A 19,273-nucleotide genomic window follows, 5' to 3' on the forward strand; every position below is an offset into this window, starting at 1 on the left:
TAGGATAGGAAATGGAGGCATGAGAAACAGGATGTTGGTAGTGCCGTGGACGAATGGGCTGGAGACACACCAGATCTGAACTTCAAATGTTGACAGTCATCGACAGACAAGTGCCAAATCACACTTGGCCAGACCAGACACATGTGCAGTCTTGGGGGAGGCGAAGATTGATGGATGCGCTGACCGTGACGTAGGGCAGGAAGGACCGCCTGCTTTGGTCAACTGGTAGGAGCTGCCCCTCCGGCACGCGGCACAAACAAGGAACCTGCTGGCCCGTCCGTTGCTCCTGCACCAAGTGGGCTCAAATTTTGAATGTTGCACATGAAATCAGGTACCAAGGTACCTAGCATAACTCAGTGGAAGCACTGGCGTGTCCTGAAATTCACCAGACGGCTTTGGCTGGCTACTCCCAGGTAGCGGGGTCGTCAAGCATGGTCTGGTAACATTGAAGAACTTGGCACTTGCTGAATTGCCAATCAACCTCAAATGATCCCCCAGTGCCAGCTGGTAGATGAGCCCCAGTCCAGCTGTGAATTCCAGTTGAGACCATCGGCCACTTGGTTCAACTCATATCGCCCCAGTGAACAGCCATAAGACAGCAGAACGCAGCACAGCATCAACATACAGCCCAATGCATCAACCCCTTTCACTCTCTCACGGCAACTATATCAACACGTCAACATAATTTGACACTTTTGCCAGCATTTTCTGGTTGTGCATCCATGCACCTGTGCCCAACTCTCAAAGTCGCATAGATTACGTCACCATCCGATGCGTGCCTGGCTGCTAATAAACTTGCTCCTGTTGCCAAAATCCGAGCCCCACAAAAACACCCGCTCGCTTTGGCGATCTGAATCAAAACATCTTGGCCCATCATACGGAGTACGGAGAAGGCAATAAGAGCTAGATATTTTTGCATCTGACCAGACTTGTAGCTTACATGCACCTCAATGCCGCACATGTGAAATGATTTTGTGACTTGGCATGTACTTCGGAACAGGATATGTATATGCATAGCCCGGTCACCTCGCCTTACTGTTTGATGGCCATACCTGAACACCCTACTGGCTCACAGTGGTAGAAACAGATGTCTTTTTCCTTCCTAGAGCTCTTGCAACGATCTTACCCATATTCGGGCGCCAACGCAGCATAATTATCTATGTAGTATACAATACCAGTGGTATCATCATTTGAAGAGCCGTCCCGTCGTAAAGTCATCGCCAAGAACAACCCCCCGTTGATACATCCATGTCCCCCATCGCAGCATTATAAATGAGTAAAGTAATCGCACAGTAGTATCTATCTCCACAACTGTCAACCGCACAAAAGACTAGGGTATGTCGTTTCAACGCCTTCGAAAATGCAGAACAAACTCAGTAGCCAAACAAAACGTTTAAGCGAGGCCAGATAACAACGGAGAGAAAATAGCCACGCCTTTGGCCCTCATACTCTGTTGTGCATCGCTTTTCACAACCTTCTCAGTTAGACACCACACGGAATCAAGGTCGAGAAAAGCCTTGCTTAGCCTGTGCAACTGTTAGCGAAGAGACATCACCTAAAACAAAACGATGGGAAAGGCACGTCACTAACCTTCATTTGTTCAATGCGAGCTTTGAGCTGACTCGTGACTTCGGCTGCACGTTTCCAACTCTCGACCCCGCCGCCATTTGTAGGCTGTGGTAAAGACGAAACGGGTCTCTCTCGGCTTGTCGGTGCGCTGGACTCGTGAGATTCATATGCAGCAGGTATGGCGCTCCTGAATCCTCTAGCAGGAGAGCCACGTCCAGAGGAAGCTCCGCTTCCACTATGGCGAAGTTCGGGGCTGAGCTTGCTCCTGGGATAAGACAATTCTCCATTCTCCTTCTCTTCCGACATGGTACTAGTGAAGCTCATTCTGTTTCGGTTTGAGGATGCGGCTCCTGAATCACGATAGATACCAACATCGTCATGTATCGGCGATGTTACTGTGCATTGGTTAGTGTTACGCCTTTGGGTTACTGCAGAATTAGAGGAAAACTAAATGCGTACCTGGACTTCCCATCCCAGTCTGCGCGCCTAGGCCCTCAGCCCGGCTCAGTGCTCTCTTCAAGCGCTCAAGCTCTCGTCGTAACCTCTCGTTGACCTGTTCGGTAGCCTCAGCATCGCTTCGGGCTCTTACAAGCTGTGTTTCTTTGGCTTTGATGCTGAGAACATCTCTGGTATGGTCCTCTATGAGCCCAGCATTCTGATTCTTCAGTTCTTGAATCTCAGACATGAACCTGTTCCGTTCTTGCCTCATGTCATCGACTTGGCGCGAAAGTCTTTCGTTGGCTGCTCGAAGCTCTTCTAATTCTGCACGTTCCACAGCAGAGAGGCCGCTGGCAGGTGGCGGAGAATCGGCGGCAGGCATTATTGGAGCTGCCGCAGGCTTTGCCAGCGAGCGGCCAGCGAGACCTCGAGACAACCCAGCTCGAGGCTGTGGTGGTGGAGCTGCAGGTTCATCATCCGAAGGCATGACCGGCGGGCCAGCAGCAGGACGTCGAGGGGATGCGGCCCCGGGGGCCCCTAGTGTACGTTTCTGAGGGGCCTTCAATCCAGCCAGGCCAGACGGCTTCAGGCCGCCGAGTTTGCTACCGGGAGCCGCAAGCTTGGGTGCTGCCGGGGCCGCCGTGGGAGTCTCTGCAGGCATCACAGGAGCTCCGGCCTTTTTCACAGCCGGCCTCTTTGCGCCGAGTGGTTTCTTTGCCGAAGGGGGAGGAGCCTTCGCTACCGGCACGGGCTTTGGCTTTTCCTTGGCTTTGACTTCGGCTGTCTCGAAGAACTCTTTGACCTTTGTCTTGCGAATGTCGTCGAGACCGTCCAAGTATGGGGTCATGGCCCGTTCACCAATGATTTTCATGACGGTTCCAAGGATCTCAGCGCCTCCATCACGGAGCGCCGGGCTAGACTCCGAGAGCAGCTTCTTACCCGCTTCACATATTGTGGCAATCTCAGGTTTGGCGGGAACCGTTCTAGTGGTGCGTAGGCAACGGATCAGGAATTTCATGGTGCCTTCTTTAACCTGAGGGTTCTTGTTGCTCAAGTACGCCGTGATATCTTCAAGACAGTCGGTCAAGCTAGTCGAGGTAAAGACGGCATCTAGGGCGGCGCCAAGAGCGTCCGAAACTGATGCCTTCTTCTCCTTTAATCGATCCATTATAGGTTGCATGACAACTGCTCGATATTTGCCGTAGCTCTGTCGCAGTCCCTTGGCAAGTTGTTCAATGCACTGCGCTGCTTGTGTAACAACAGCTACGTTGGCGTCCTTCATACATTTGGCGAGCCCTCGATTGACTTCGTTGAAATCGCTGTCCTTGATACGGGGGACATTTATCGCCTGATACAAGGCCTCGACGGCCTCCTTCCTATCCTTCCACTTCGAGGAGGCAAGCATATCGGTGAAGTTGGCTGGAATCTTTTTGGTAACATCTTCTGGCTCAGCCAGAGAAAACGCATCCATCTCAGCCGCCTCTTCCCCCTCATCATCTCCTCCAACATCGCCGTCATCTCCACCATTGATTGCAGAGTCTGCTGCTGCTTGTTGAGACCGAAGGAGTCGTTCCTGTTTTGGAGGCGGCTCTGCCTTGATTTTCTCAAACTGCGCTTCCAGGTCAGTCTGTTGGGTTGGTTTCAGTTCACCCCAGAACATAGGCTTCATGGCTTCGCGCAACCATCTGTACAATTCAACAGTGAGGTTGGTCGCCTCAGCACGAACGTTCTTGTCAGCCGCACCAAAGACCTTTGGCAAGGCTTTCAGTACTGGTTTTGGGTCGACTATTTTGCATCCATAGTTGTGGAATATAGCGGTCAACGCATTTAACGTAGCAGCTACATTCTTAGGGACTTTGTTGGTCAATCCTGGCAAGACATCTTCAATAACGGGCCCAGCAGTGTCGAGTTCAATGTAGAGAAGTAAAGCCTCTTGGGCGTTTTGCTTGGTGGCTGCTCTTGTCGAGGATAGACACTTTTCCACCATGGGAGTGATTGTCAATCCACGAGATCGCAAAGCACCATCTCGTCCGCCAAATTTCAGGAACGCGCACAGGGCGATGATGGCTTCTTGTTGGGCGGCGACATTGGAGTCGGTCACGGCAGATTTCCATAGATTCGGGTCGTTAATAAATGGCCGAAAGCATGGATCGGACTCGTCTGGGGAAACGGAGAACTGTTTTGCGGCATCTTCGTATGCTGCTTTCCTGACCTTCCAAATCTGTGTGGAAACAAAATAAGCCATGCGCCTTATGGCAATGACTAAACAGAAAAATCAAGGACAAACGCAGATAAACGAACCTTATGGGTGAACCGATCAGGGAGCGGCAAGGAGCTGTAGTCCTCCTCCTGGTCCGCCATTTCAGCGATGGGATGTATGAGGGATTCGGGACAGCGGCGCGGTCGTCGTCTTTGAGATTTCAGAACGCGGACTAGACTTTCGATTAGTACATGTATCCTTCTAAAGCGCTGATGCTTTTCCATAGCCTCTTTGCGACTCAAAATCTTCATATATGCTCTGGAAGGCCGAGTTGTGCATATCAAAGTGATGCAAAGGTTCGGAGTGGTAGCATCTACTTACGAGCAGGAGATGCGGTCGAAACGCCAGCGGAAGGCCAAGGCTACCAGAGTCTATGTCACTCGCCTCGCCAGAGAAACGAAGGTGTGCTGAACTAAGAGGTGAAGCAAGCAGGTGGGCCAGGTCCGTCCAGAAGCTCAAGTGCTCTCGTTTGTCGGAAACAAAGCAGAGACGGAAGGGGGTGTATAAATCGGTCGTGGTGTCCGTGGTGTCCCAGGCGGGGATTTTAAGGGTGCATGCAGCGCGAGGTGAAGTCAGGGCAAGCAGGAACTGTGGCCTCGTAGGTCGCAATGAAAAAAGATATTTTCATAAGAAGCAGTTGGAAATACTGAAGCAGAGTTTGTTCAGCAAATAGTCCCAAAAAAAAATATGCCACCGCGACGGAAGACTTATGGGAATAATGTTTTGCTAGGTTGAGAAAGGGACCAGCCAAGTGATGTGATTCAATGTTGCTTTGCTTTGGCGGGGCCGACCAAACACACCAAACACCAGACACCAGACTTCAATCTGCAGTCCTCACGTCAGGCCAAGTCAAGTCTGCTAAATGGATGGGCGGTGGAAGAAGACCCCTGGCCATCCAGGGGTGGAGGCACCAGACGATGATTGGGACTCCAAATGGGACTGGGGGCTTGGGACTGGGGCTTGGGACTGGGCTTGGGGGTAAACATGGAGATGGAGCCAGAATCAGACTTGACATGGACGGCTACCTACCAGAGGTCATCGTGGCGGCGCGCATTTGCTCCTATAATGTCAATACACAATCACGTCTACATGTGATTCTCCAAAGACAAAATAACAGCACCATGTGATGAGCGATTGATGGCCACGGAAAACATTGAACCAGCCACAACCGAAGGCACCTGCACTTCAGTCTGGTGCCAGGCGTCATGCCCAACGGGAGCATTTGAGGCGGTCTGGAGCCAATCAGAGCCCAACCGCCAAAGTGGAATGGCTTGTGGTGCCTGACCAGACACTTTCCTGGCAGGTGCGCTGCTGTTGTTGCTGCTACCCTATTATGCCCTCAAACATCAAATCTCAAGTCATCGCGTCCAAAGACATTCAGTAACCTGCTTTGAATATCAAAACAAAGGCCCGGAATATCTTCAGAAACCTCGCAACTATCTTGGAGCTCTCCAATAGAGTGAATTTCGGCGTGATGCCCTTGCATTTGGAGCTCGGATGTGGTGACGACTCTTTGTTGTCGCTTTGAAGTTCCTGCCAGTGAGCCCACTCCAGTCCCTCTTGTTGCCCAGCGACGGACAGGCATCACTATGCTGCCGGTTGCAATTGATGGCCCAACCAACTTGCTGCCCTGATAATAAGCTAACAACACGTCATGCAGATTAATGGCATGGCATCCAAGGATTTCGGCACTTCGGGTTACCCGTCCTCAACCCATGTTCCCGGCTACAGAGACCACACTCATTAGTTTGACGCGATGATATTGCAATCGCTCAACCGCGTCCAGTCGCGCTGGTGGCCCGACTGCTTCTTGAGCTGCTTCATGGTAAACCCCCGGAAAGCGTTTCATTCCGTGTTCAGGCAGATATCTTATAGTCTATGATGACATGAAATGGCTTTCATCCCTTCATCTCCAAACACTGAACTTGGTTCTTTACCATTACGATGCTCTGCGCAAATACCTATTTGCACATGCGAATGGCGCCATAGGATGGTCCTGGCCCTACAAACAAGCCGTGAATGCCTATTCTCAATGATTGGCGCGGCTTCAGTGCCAACATCATTCTCATGGAAGCTCTTTGTTCCTACCCGACGATTTCTCCATGTTGACATGTTCTATTCTGTCGATGAAATTCCAAGAGTTGTGTTCAAATTACTCACTATTCCCACAAGTGTGAAGACTGTAATCTAGGCAGGTTGGTTTAGTTATTTAAGGATGGTCCTGGGCTCATCTGGAGTCGGAAAGATATACTCGGTTATTGACAATGTTAACATTTTCTTGCTTATCGCTCTTCACATTTACTGCAATCTCGTATTAACAGCTTTAACTTCCTCTCATTTGATATAGTCAACCATCCTGCTGGCAGGGTATTTAGTTATCAGTGTGTCGGATCCTTCGAAATGTCCTCAGAAACGGGTTCACCCTCAAATCAAACCCAACAATGTTACCATGCATTGGATGAGTATCAAGTGCACGTCGAATATACAAACTGGGCTGAGCAATGCGACGAAATAGATAACTTATGCTTACGGTTTGGCAGAAAGCAGATAAGGGCCCGGGGAAGTCTCTGGGCGTTAGTTAAATGCCTGCCCGCAGACATGTAAGTATAGCATGAATCTGGAAGTCTTGGAGCAGCTCATTGACATGATCTATAGGGGAGGCAAAGCATTCCATAGAGGCGGAACAGACCCGAGTGAACCCGAACATGTCACCGTGAGCTTTTTTAGTGGTGCCTCAGAGAAAGATGGCGGTATGTTTGTGGGAACGCATCACATCCCTCGAAGATGGGATGGACGAAGAATTGTGAGAAAGCCAAGTCTGCTGAGACATATAACTAGTCGTCGCGTTTCTGTTTTTAACCCATGCCCGACTCCCACCACTGGTCGAGGCGTGCTTCCGCGAAGCGCTAGGCTTTCTACATATCTTGGTTCTGGAGTCTATTCTTTGCCATCGCCACGTTCACCTCACTCGCCCTATATGCGAGCTTTCTAGCTTATGTATGAGCTGGTTAGTAGGGCTTAGGTTGGTGTCCTGGTTTTGGGGATGAGGAAAATACGAAGTTGGACATGACATGCCTTCTGGTTGTTTAAAGACCAAAGTCCAGGTATACACTTGTATGGTAGCTCACACCATCTAAATAGAATGCATTTATAGAAGTGACATCGAGGTGACATTTGAGTCCCCCCGTTTCATGCACTCGTGCCACCATGTGATAGCGCCACAGTACCAACTCGACTCAACTGTACGATACATCAACTGAGTAGCTATGTTTTTCGGTCCCAAAAAACAGAGAAAAATTGAAACCGGTTTCATTAGTTTTCAGTACTATACTAGGAAAATAAAAATCTAACATTCATCTTTGTTTGCTCAATCGCCGCAGACACAAAGAAATTGGCGTTTTGGACATCAAAGAATCATCATCGGTCACGTGCTGATAAGGTGACATATCTGAAGCTCTTGCTGCCTGCGTGGGATGGATACCTACAACGCCAGTAACTTTTTCGTTTCAAACATTTGGCATGGAAAAATTTGCGACACCATTATAAGAAGCTCCGAGAGCTCTAAATCAACAAGCCGAAATGTCGAGCAACGGCAACTTTCAGTTCGACCCGTCGCGTCTCACGAAAGCTGCCGCCGCTGAATTCTCGTCTTCGGCATCAGAAGACGAGGATGACTACCGCATACCAGGCGTGGCAGCGGACGACGATGAGTTCGGCGACTTTAACCCCAGAAAAAAGCGGCGACTCGGCAAGAACAATAAGGAGAAGGCTGCACTTGGTATTTTTGGCTCCGACAGCGAGGATGATGGGCCAGGGTCGAGATGGAAACGAAAGTCTCTCCGAAATAAGGGCATGACCTTTGTTTCGACGAATTCCAAAGCAAACAAATCCGAGGACGAAATGGAATCAGAGGATAACAAGCCGGTGTTGGGCAGTTGGAATAATGACGAAGACGACGACGGTCAAGACGATGACGAAGAAGACGACGATGACAACACAACAAGTGGTATTGGGTTGGGCTTTGGGCGCGGCCTAGGCTCTACATTCCAGCGAGCCACCGAAGATGAAGAAGACGAGACCATAAAAGCCTCTCCTCCGAAGGTGAAGTCTAGATTCCAAGGGGGCGGCGTCCTTGGAAGGGGCTTCGTGCCATCATCCGCGAACGAGCCCGTTTTAAAAGAGACGGTGGCGAATAAAGAACCACCTCAAAACAAACCACAGCATAGCACTTTCACTAGCAAAGGAAAAATCAACGCCAAAGGCTTTGGAGCACGAATGATGGCTAAAATGGGCTACGTCCAAGGCACAGGTCTCGGTAAAGAAGGACAAGGAAGAAACTTAATCATTGAAGCGAATCTACGACCTCAAGGTGCTGGTTTGGGAGCCGTCAAGGAGAAATCCGAACATGAACGCCGGGAAGAGAAGCGCCAAGCGGAATTACGGGGCGAAAAGGTAATCGATTCTGATGAAGAGGAGAAGAAACGCAAGAGAGCCAAGAAGAAGGCTCTCGGAGGTGCAGCTGGCAGCGGTGCTAGTACTCCGCGAAGACAAAAGACGAAATACTTGACAGCTGAAGAATTGAAAGCCTCAGCTCCGGGCTTAAATATTCCAGAAGCTTTTACGCCCATTTTGGACATGACTGGACCTGGGAGCAAGATGCTCACATCAACAAGCGGAATCATGACGCCAACATCTGGTGTGCCTGAATCAACAGAACTGATTGAGGCAAGGAAATTGGTCAAACGAGCGCAAGCAGATCTCCAAGCTTTTTCTGAAGAGTGGAGAAGCCTTGAGGAACGCAAGACTTGGGTCAATGCTGAACTGGAGGAAAGGGAACGAGAAATGGAAGACCTGCGGTCCGACTTTGAGAGACTCCAAGCGTTTTCTAGCATGATTGCTGAACAGCTCACCGTGGATTCCGACTGGGATTTAGTTATCAACTGTTTGCAGAAAGCAGCTGAGCTTGGTACTGCCAACGCTGACACGGCAGACATTGCCGTCGCTGCGGTTCACCCTTTCTTCCGAGACACTGAATGGGATCCTCTCGCAGAACCGTCTAAGTTTACGCCGGAACTCAAGCGTTTAGCACCATTGCTCATGAAGTCGCAAAATGAAGGTCGCTCTGTTGACAAGTGGCACTCGAACAGTCTGCAGCAGGAAGGCATCTATCGGAGACACCAGAAAGCTACAACACCGTACGAAAGCATGATGTATAAAAACTGGCTGCCGCGTGTTGTCACAGCAATCCGCGAATGGGACCCGTTGACGCCGAGTCCAATGCTCGACGTGGTAGAGAGCTGGAACGACCTGCTCCCCCCTTTCATAAGAGCTCAGGTCATGGACCATGTAGCACGGAAGCTTGAGACTGCGGTTTCGGACTGGAATCCCAAAAAGAAGCGTCAAAGTCACCATCTGCCGCACACTTGGCTCTTCCCGTGGTTACAGCACCTGCCTCCGTACCACCTAGATCCAAAGGGCACCGGCCTAGTGGCAGACGTCAAGAGAAAGTTCCGACAGCTCATTGACGTCTGGGAGTTTGAGCGCGGAACAGTACCTGGCCTGAAGCAATGGGAGGACGTCTTGGGCAGTCAATGGCGACCACTTATCATGTCTCACGTACTTCCATCCATGGGTCGATACTTGAGAATGAATTTCCGTGTCGACCCTGCAGACCAAGAGCCTTACCTCCCTGTCCTCACAGGGGTGATGACGTGGAATCGCATGCTTGGTGACACCATTATTGCCGAGGTGCTTGTACAAGATGTCTTTCCAATGTGGTACGACAAACTGCGGGAGTGGTTGGCCCTTGGCGAAGCAGACCTTGAGGAAGTGGCAGAGTGGTACAGCTGGTGGCGTGGCGTGTTGTTGAAGGACATGGCTCACGTCAAGGGGGTCAGAAATGAATTGGATAAGGGACTGCAAATTATGAACATTGTGTAATGTGTATTTTATACTCCGTATAGACTCTGGGGTTGGGATAAAATGGAATCACATAGCCTTGCGCCATGGATGCTGCAAGGTCAACCCAACCATTTCTTGTTTTCGGCTCGCATCACACCGTGTTCTAGGATACGCCAATGATTTGAATATGCTAAGTACCCTGTATATGTTGGTAGCTATGGTTCTCAAGTGAGACAGACACTCGCGTGGCCGGTTTGCAAGGCCAATTGGAATAGCTTCCCGTGCAACCGTCTCAGGCCAGCGCAGCCTCGGCAACTAGACCCGACTGGTGTTGTTGGTTGCAAGGAAAGCGGACATTCGAGCAATGAAAGCATGACAGGCCAGGATTGAATACCAAAGAATTTCCATGATACCCCCTCGCGACTCGGCGTAGTACTATGGAAATGTTGAACGCACATATTGTGATGTTGCGCTGGAGGGGGAGACGGCGTGCACGGAGCTGTAGGAATTGGACTGCTGCTATTATCAGGGTACTACGTTACTACGGCGAGGAGAGCGTCTTTGACTCAAAGTCGGAACATGTGTATGGAAAAGTATTTGAAGCTGGCTCTAGAGATTGAAGGCGTTTAGCTTGATGTTCCCATTAGGAGGCATCAGAAGCATGTGGCCACTACCACAGCTCCCCTTGTCGCATAACAAACGCCAAATCACCACATCACAATAGGGCATCTAGAAAACACCCAAATTACGGCCTATTTGTAAAAGCCAGGCGCTTTGGCTACCACAGGAACAATGGCAGCCCACTCCCAGCAGGGGCAGGGCCTAGATGACGCCGCCCTGACATTTGGGTGCCGAACAGGACAAGCCACCCGGTTGGCAGACGGGACCATGATGGATGCCACGCGGGTTTTATTGTTGTCCGGGGGCTGGAATATGGATTTCCGTAAAGCTGGATGTTGCAGACGGAGATGTTTGGTTTGGCAGGGTAACATGCGGATGAATCAGGGAAGCGAAGAGAGGCTTGGGCCGTGCATTTTCGACTTGGGATGGCTGATGGTTTTTGGCCCGGCGGTTTTTGCTCCATCTGAAACGAGATTAGAGATTCGGTTCAAGGAGATGTTTCCGAATGTAGCGGCAGGGCTGCATTACATGCGGTGAGGGTGGTATTTGGTGACATGTTGTCTGGGGGCGGTTGTTCACGTGGGTTGATGTAGACTATTTTGCGGTTAGCACATGGTGATTTATGTGAATGGATGATGATGCCCACGGTAAGGTATTGAATGAAGGAGACAGTCGCCGATGAGTATTGAGGGAATGGGAATTTGCAGGGATGGGATGAAGAGGATTGGATTCTTGGAGGTTCCTGGCCACCATTGACGACATGGAGTTTGAATGGCCCCAAGCGTCCGTTGAAGCCCCCAAAGGTTATGTCCACATTGATGCGCCAGGCTGGCTGGACGATATGAGACCAGATTGGAGCAGATCAAATTGTGGATGGATTAAATGGATATGAATTGATGGTCCCCTGTCTGGTCTGCTGGGCGGCAACGGCCAGGCAGAATTGGAATACGCCTGCAAAGGGAAGAGGGAGAGCAGAATTAGACTTGACGACATGGAGGAACATGCAGAGAAGAGAACAGGCCATTCAGTAGACGGATGCACTGCGCAAGTGCTGTATTGTACCAGACAGCAGACGACACTGAAGAGTCATTCAGACCATGACAAGGACTTGAGATTGACCAGACCAGACTTGACCCCCTGGCTGACCATTGATCAGCTTCTGGGTCTAGTTGACAGCCATCAAACTTGGAATGATGGCCAAGTCATTGAATTGATGTCAGTCAATATTCCATGGCAACTTGTTAGCAAGGCAGGGCCCTACCAGCCAAGTGCACATCAATGATGCGTCTGGTGGTCAAGGTTATTCCCCCTGTCCCGTCAAAGTCTCTCCGTGCCAAGTCCAGCACTTCCCACATTGCCATCATCGCCATCTCCCATCAACCACATGCATTAGATTTAATCGGCCTCAACTCCCTTTTTGTCACGTCACCACTGTCAAACTTATTTTAATTGGGACCGCGCCTCATCGCGCCCACTGCATTGTCGTCTGGTGCCTTTGCCCACCTGCGCGCCGGTTGCTCGTTGTCGTGTGACGCCAGGCAGTTTGCCATCAATCTTATTATTCAGTCAAGTTTCTCCTATTATTTTTATCTGCGCTGGTCTGGTCTGGCCTGGCCCAGTGCCCTTTTTTTTAATTATTATTTTCTGCCACATGCGGTACGGAGTCAAGTCCAGGGCTCCTCCACTTTGCTTGCCCCCAACTTAAGCCCAAGTGGTCCACCGTCTGCCAACAGATTCGCTCCGACAGGCTCCAGCTCCAGTCCAGACTCCGATTATCTGCTTGTGCTCAAGCTGATTGCCCTCGAAGATTGAATGCCCCGAGCCGAATGCCCAACCGCTGGCCACTACGGCTACTGGGCTGCGACTACGACTAGGACTCCCAGGCCTCGACACTTCATTCTTGTCCTGCCAACACCAACCAACATCATCCCGGTTCTGCAGCGCAGTACATGATCCGGCTCATCGAGCCCATCTCCGTCCATTCCCTTGCCTTCCACCGCCGGTGCTGCCAGTCGCCCGGCGCTTTGACATAGAAACGTCGCCATGTTTTGGAGATTTGGCGGCTACGCCAACATCTCCACCATCGACACAATCCTCGACAAACCCGACTTCACCCTCGAGGAGCTGCTAGACGAGAGCGACCTCATTCAGGAGCTCAAGCAGCACAACTCTAAGCTCATCGAATATCTCCGCGAGGACAACATCCTCCAGAAGCTGCTGGAGTATGTAGTCGCCCCGAAACTCGAAGTCTTCGCAACCCCCGACGACCCCACCGACGATGAGTCCAAGGGCAAAACCCGTCTGCTACCCTTCTCACGGCCGCGTGCGTCTTCCCGCGCTACCGATGTCACCGAAAATGACGACGAGGAGCAGGAAAAGAGGCGCAATAGATATGCCCTCGTTGCTTCCGAAGTCTTGAGCTCCGACACGTGGTCCATCTACGAGGCCCTGACCGAGAACCGTGACCTGATTCGCAAGTTTTGGAAGTTTCTTGAGCGTCCTGCCCCCCTCGATCCGCTCCAGGCAAGCTACTTCACAAAGGTCAATGAGTCTCTGTTCGAAAAGAAGACCGACGACATGATGGAGCTGTTTCGGAGCATCCCCAATGTTGTCCCCGAGCTTCTGAGGCATGTCGAATGCCCCATGATTATGGATCTACTTCTCAAGATTATCGCCCTGGATCGGAACGAAGGAGGACAAGGCATTGTCGAGGTTCGTACAAAACAAAAATCAAAAGATATCTGATCTGCTTTCATTCTGCAATCTAGTCACCGCGCAAAACACTCCCCTGCTGACTGACCTAATCCAGTGGCTCTATTCAAAGGACATCATTCCCACACTACTCTCCTGCCTCGACCCGAAGCACAGCTGGGTTGTGCAGACGGCTGCGGGTGACTTTATCAAGGCTATTATTACCATCTCCGCCAACGCCTCACAAAACGAACAACAATGCATCGGCCCCAACGAGCTCACACGTCAGCTGGTATCGCAACCCTGTGTCGAACAGCTGATCGGCTATATGCTCGGAGGAGGAAACCCACTTACCGTAGGTGTCGGAATTGTCATCGAAGTCATCAGAAAGAACAACTCGGATTATGACCCCGACGTGGGCACAGAAGCCAACCAAGTTCCTTCCAGCCGAGATCCAATTTACCTTGGGAATCTGTTGCGGCTTTTCGCCCAGAATGTGCCCAAGTTCATGAGCCTTATCATGGACGGGCCTGCACGCAAAGCGGGCTCCGACTCTACCTTTGGGGAGAAGCTCGAGCCTCTCGGTTTCGATCGATTCAAGACTTGCGAATTGATGGCAGAGCTGTTACATTGCAGTAACATGGGGCTGCTCAATGAAGTTGGGTCCGAAGAATTGATCGCAACGCGAGATGCTGAACGTCAACGTCTGCGAGTCCAAGGAAAGCTGGGACCCTTGCGAGAAGATGACCAGTCTGCTGATGATCTCACCATGCGCATGGGCCATGGTGGCGTCCACGACGAAGGTCGACGTCTCGAGGTTACAAATGCTGACGAAGATGGCTTCGAGGAAGTTGAGCCTAGCAAAGAAATGAACGAAGACACGTCGCACGAATTTGTCAAGGCCGAAGACGACATTGCTGCCGCTGCACCCTCGTCATTCATCGAAAAGGACGAAGATGATTTTGTGGACGAGCCGCTCAGCTCTCCTCGTCTGGCTGTAGGTGCTGACAAGATCAATGAGCAGCGTTTCGAGGATCCTGATCTAGTTGTGGCGCCGCTTTCACCTTCAAAGGCGAAACCGGCTGAGGTATCGGAACCCGAGACAGTGGCCACGGCCAACAATGCCCGGTCCACGGAACTGGACTCGGCGGCTAGGGAGATCGACGAGCATCTCACCTCTACGCAGCAGCCTGCCAATTTATCTGTTTCTACTGACCCTCTTGCTCAGCCCACGACAGGCGGTGCGTCTTTGAATCCCAACGACTTGGGTGACCAGCACCGAGGCCTTTCTCCTCACCCCGAAGATACCCCGGCTCCGCTGTTCTCTGCTGCGAGTGCTGCCCAAACCGCCACTACAGAACACAACCCGGAGAGGTTGGAGACTGTTGCTGAAACTTCAGCTGAGTTGGACCTGCCAGAAAGAGTAGAAGCCTCAGAAGAGACTTCAAACGCAGGCGATTCATCCGTTGCTCAGGAACGGCAACAACCACAAGCAAATATACCCCTGGAGCCTGTTGTTGGAGATTATCTGAAGATGCAATTTGTCGAGCACCGTGTTGTACCTGCAATTTTGGTATGTGTCACAGCTCCTCCTCAGCTTTGGTGTTTTATGTTGCACAACTAACGCTATATAGTCCTTTTTCTTCTCATACCCCTGGAACAACTTTTTGCACAATGTTGTCTATGATATTGTACAGCAAGTCTTCAACGGTCCCATGGATCGTGGCTATAACCCTACTCTAGCAGTTTCCCTATTCGAAGCAGCTGATATTACAACAGCCATTATCAATGGACAACAGGCTAGCGATGAGTCCCAAGCCAAGACAAAAACCCGCATGGGATATATGGGCCACCTGACACTTATTGCTGAAGAAGTGGTCAAGTTCACCGAGAGACATCCACCGGAACTGCTTTCTGAGATGGTCTTGGACAAGGTTATGAGCCAAGAGTGGATCAACTACGTTGAAGGCGCCCTTGCGGAGACGCGTGAACGTGACAATGCCATCCTGGGCGGAGTTCGGCCTGAAGTTGCTCTTGGCCACCGCGCCAGCATAGGCGGTGGCAGCGGCTTGGGTGGTGTTGGACTGTCTGGTTTGGGTGGCGTTTCCGCAACCGGTTCCAATGCTTTGGCGGAAGCAGGCCTGAATGGCGGCATCGAACTTAGCGAAGGTGGTAACAATGGTATTGGGCCCTTTGCAATCAGCGCCGGGACCCTGATGTCGGGCTTTGGAAGTAGCAGCGATGAAGAGGACGATGATGGTGATGTTGAGGAGGAAGATGTTAACTCTGAGGTGAGTGGAGATTCTTTTGACGGTCGAAGCATTGGCTCTCCGGAGGTGGCTGCAAATGCAAACACGGATTCTCCGGTTGATGTGATCATGATGTCTCCGGAGCCTCTCAAAGCATCCTCGGGAGATTCCGCCGTGGAGATCCGTGCGACACTTGGTTCACCAGTGAGCTTTGCGGCGGCCCATCACAACGACGATGATGACGACGACGACGAGATCATGGCAGATGACTTGCAGCAAGAAGCAGCGGCACACAATGGTTATTCTGAAGGCTCGGCAGAACGATCAATATCATCATAGAATGTGGCATTAGACTTCTGTTTTAGAAACCTGGCAAGTGCCAGCTATCGCAGCAGGCTGGTTGACGCATCAGATACCGACGAACCAGACGTATCCGGTTTGGAAGAGTTCGACGATTATGACTTCAACGATCTTGTGCGCCTACTTGCCGAAGCAAAGATTTGATTAGTCATAGTATGGCACAATTTGGCATTAGCATAGAACAATGGTTGGGATCATCCGGGATATCCTTGTAGCGGCGGATGCAGATGCATTGGGATATATATGTGTGTACGATGGGCAGAGTTTGAAATGCATAATGAGGAAAAAGAAACAAGAAACAAATCAAGATACCAAGAGTCAGTGGTCGAGGAGCATCAGAGCAAATTGGAATTGTGTGTCAGGGGTGAAAATCGGGGGGAAAATGTCGTGATGGGAGTTTTGCAGTTACGGCCATCTCTACTCAGTGCGCCATGCTTCGATTCGTCTCTTGAAAATTACGGGCCGCGGAAATCGGGCGCTGATATCAATACTCTTTTAGTTTCGGTCTTATACAGACCCCCTTATCAATGCGGGCAACTCGTTGACTCCGCCGTCAATTCCTCCACCACCACCTCCTCCTCCACCGCTGAATGTCCCCCCTTCCAGAGCTAGACTTCAGTTAGCAGCTCGGTTGGCAATGCACCAGAAGAACAACCAAGCAGCTCAATCATCCTCAGCGACGTTTCACCATGACGGAGACGAAGACGACGACAATACAATGGACCCCTTTAGAGATGGCGATGATGACATTGACGACGATGACGACCTAGATGTAGACGACGTACAAGACGGCGGGCGTGGATCATGGTGGAGAAGCATGGTTGGCAGGAAGAGCAGCGCTGAAAACGGTGACTCTGACGAAGCTGATGAGGATGAAGATGAATTTGGAGACTTTGCCATGGCGGAAGACGACAAGGGCGGTGACTCGAATAGGGAGCAGTTGGTTCTCAGACCCCTGGCAGTAAACCCAGCCAAGGAGAGCAGCAGAGGTCTCAGCGGCCTATGGCCATTTGGTTCCAGAAACGACAGCAAGTCAAAACGCGAGGAAGACGCCCAAGACGCCCAAGACGAGGTTGTGGTATCCGGGGATGGGAAGCAGGCTGAGGATCATAAAGCCATTGAAGTCAAGGAGGCAGCAAGCAGGACTAGCATTGAAGAACCGGACGAGGAAGAAGTTGTCATTGGTAAATGAATCTCTTTGTGGGGTTGAGTAGTAGAACAGCTGAGGCAATGCCAGGCCAGGTTATACATCGCATGGATGGGCGCGGAAGAAGGCTTGAAACGAGGGAGCATTTTGTGGTGGATTTTGCGATGGGAAGAATGGGGGCAAGTGTAATTGTATGATGATGGGGGTTGATTACTTCTTTGTGCAACATTTTTTTATTCTTTTTGATTAGATCCCGCGGTTTGTGTGGGTTACCATATACGGCAATGGAGATTTGCTTATGCGTGATGTTATGTGATGTGACGGCTGATTTCTGTTCTTGGGTCTACGGTGTTGAGTTTGGGACTGCTCTACAGTCTGTGCTAAAGACTTTTGCCCATGCCCAAGTATACACTAACACAGTCCAATATGCCTTTGCACACGGCGTGATATGCCATACTTTTCCTTGTTGAATACCTTTGGCCCGCCACTCTAGTTGCTTGACACGGCGAGCCTTGTTCGATGGGAGGACAGTCAACACAGTTGCACTACACAAGGCCCGAAACCAGACGCAAGTTGTGTGACTTTGTATTGAAATGCAACTGCATAGGTATGCAGGACGTTTTGTGTACGGGCTACGATATGTTTGCCAACAAGTCGAGGCTGCGTTGGTTGGCGCTGTTGGCCGCCGTGTAGCGCCGGATCCGTCTTGAAGCGCAACGCAGAGAGATGAGAGCATTTTCACAAGTTTAGGCATTAGGGATTGTAGCTTGGCATACATAGCCTTGAGGGATATTTTGTGTTGGAGATTATACGGAAGTCATAGTTGGGTCGGCCAACAGCGTGCCAAGATGTATCGGGGGCGAAAACTGCTCTACTACGGAGTAGATGCTGCGAGAATTCTAGGCTTCGTACCGGAAATTTCTATGTCATTGCTTGGTCGGTAGACCTTTTGCGAACCAACATGTAGTTGGGTGAGTGGTCGAGCTAGTCGGCAAGAATTGATTGTCACTGTAGTATATTCTGACCTCAGAGGGAATGACGGAAACAGATTCAAGTTGACGACATATCGAATCCTTTGCCATCATCTTGGTCGTCATAGATTAATAAATGATCCCTCATTGATGACAGGATCATTAGAGTTGACGGCTTGACGGCACTTGTCGTCATGATAATCGTTTCGCTTCCCAAGCGCGGTATAAATCTCCAAGTGGTGAGATGTTCAACCAACACCAGTTACATCATATCAGCACTAGGCTCAGCAATCTCACGTCCCAACACCAACACCCAGTTGTAACACAAAGGAAGTGACTGCCTACTCGTTGGCTTTGGCCAAGGGAGTGCCGGGTTCTGAATCCCACAGCTCGAGCCATGGCTGCCTGGTTTCTGTGTTTCTGGAAGCAACTTTGACGAAAAATCCACTCTCTTTCCGCAGGACACCATGATGCTCCAAGTGCCTCTTTCATGTGTGTTCCATCATCAATTCATTATTTTGATTTCCTCCGAATTGATGCTAATTTTGTCACGGCTAAAATTTGCCCGCAAATATTCCCTGTTTAGCCCACTTAGCTGGACCGGAGATGGAGCTAGTTCGCAACATAACGGGCATCTCAATCGAGTGAAGGGCCAAGATCCATCCTGCAAACAGTTGACCTCTTTGGGACAATGCAAGCCCGTTCATTATCGCAGGCGGCGGACAGCGGCGCCCGGCCTCGGGAGGATTACTCTGCGTCCAGGCAAACCAGCCAGGCAAACCGGGGGGGACCAGGCAAGATGCACCAGTTTGACCTTGTGCGGGACAAAATAAGCCCTGCGTGTAATGGCTGCTGTAGGGATCGCCGGGGGTTCCTTCGTCCAATTGGCCCATGAGCTTGTCGATCGATGATTATTTTTGGATGCAAAGCTGGGTGGCTGACTTGACATCACGGCTGTGCTGACCTGGGCTAGGCTTGGCTATCCCGGCATTTTGGAGAACAAGCGCAGCCATTTGGGAAAGGACTGCGGCTTTGTGTTGTGAGGCTGCTAAGCTACTGCAGATAT

General features: G+C 50.8%; 4 protein-coding genes across 4 annotated transcripts; 3 read left to right on the plus strand and 1 right to left on the minus strand.

The window, feature by feature from the left end:
• Positions 1-1,499: 1,499 nt before the first annotated feature.
• Positions 1,500-4,368, minus strand: VFPPC_03244 (spindle pole body component; the record flags this gene model as incomplete). Its single annotated transcript, XM_018282769.1, has 4 exons — positions 1,500-1,526; positions 1,591-1,964; positions 2,029-4,228; positions 4,309-4,368. The coding sequence occupies 4 exons, from the start codon at positions 4,366-4,368 to the stop codon at positions 1,500-1,502; spliced, it is 2,661 nt and encodes an 886-aa protein (XP_018147385.1).
• Positions 4,369-7,846: 3,478 nt separating this feature from the next.
• VFPPC_03245 (G-patch domain-containing protein) lies at positions 7,847-10,207 on the plus strand (the record flags this gene model as incomplete). The annotated part of the gene is made up of 1 exon (XM_018282770.1): positions 7,847-10,207. One exon carries the CDS (start codon positions 7,847-7,849, stop codon positions 10,205-10,207), a length of 2,361 nt encoding a protein of 786 aa, XP_018147386.1.
• Positions 10,208-12,832: 2,625 nt separating this feature from the next.
• Positions 12,833-16,068, plus strand: VFPPC_03247 (Sit4-associated protein; the record flags this gene model as incomplete). The annotated part of the gene is made up of 3 exons (XM_018282772.1): positions 12,833-13,501; positions 13,599-15,053; positions 15,115-16,068. The coding sequence occupies 3 exons, from the start codon at positions 12,833-12,835 to the stop codon at positions 16,066-16,068; spliced, it is 3,078 nt and encodes a 1,025-aa protein (XP_018147388.1).
• Positions 16,069-16,726: 658 nt separating this feature from the next.
• Positions 16,727-17,281, plus strand: VFPPC_15625 (SIT4 phosphatase-associated protein; the record flags this gene model as incomplete). The annotated part of the gene is made up of 1 exon (XM_018293378.1): positions 16,727-17,281. The coding sequence occupies one exon, from the start codon at positions 16,727-16,729 to the stop codon at positions 17,279-17,281; it is 555 nt and encodes a 184-aa protein (XP_018147389.1).
• Positions 17,282-19,273: the final 1,992 nt, after the last annotated feature.

The sequence above is a fragment of the Pochonia chlamydosporia genome, chromosome 2, assembly GCF_001653235.2.
Source record: "Pochonia chlamydosporia 170 chromosome 2, whole genome shotgun sequence".
Classification (NCBI taxonomy): domain Eukaryota; kingdom Fungi; phylum Ascomycota; class Sordariomycetes; order Hypocreales; family Clavicipitaceae; genus Pochonia; species Pochonia chlamydosporia.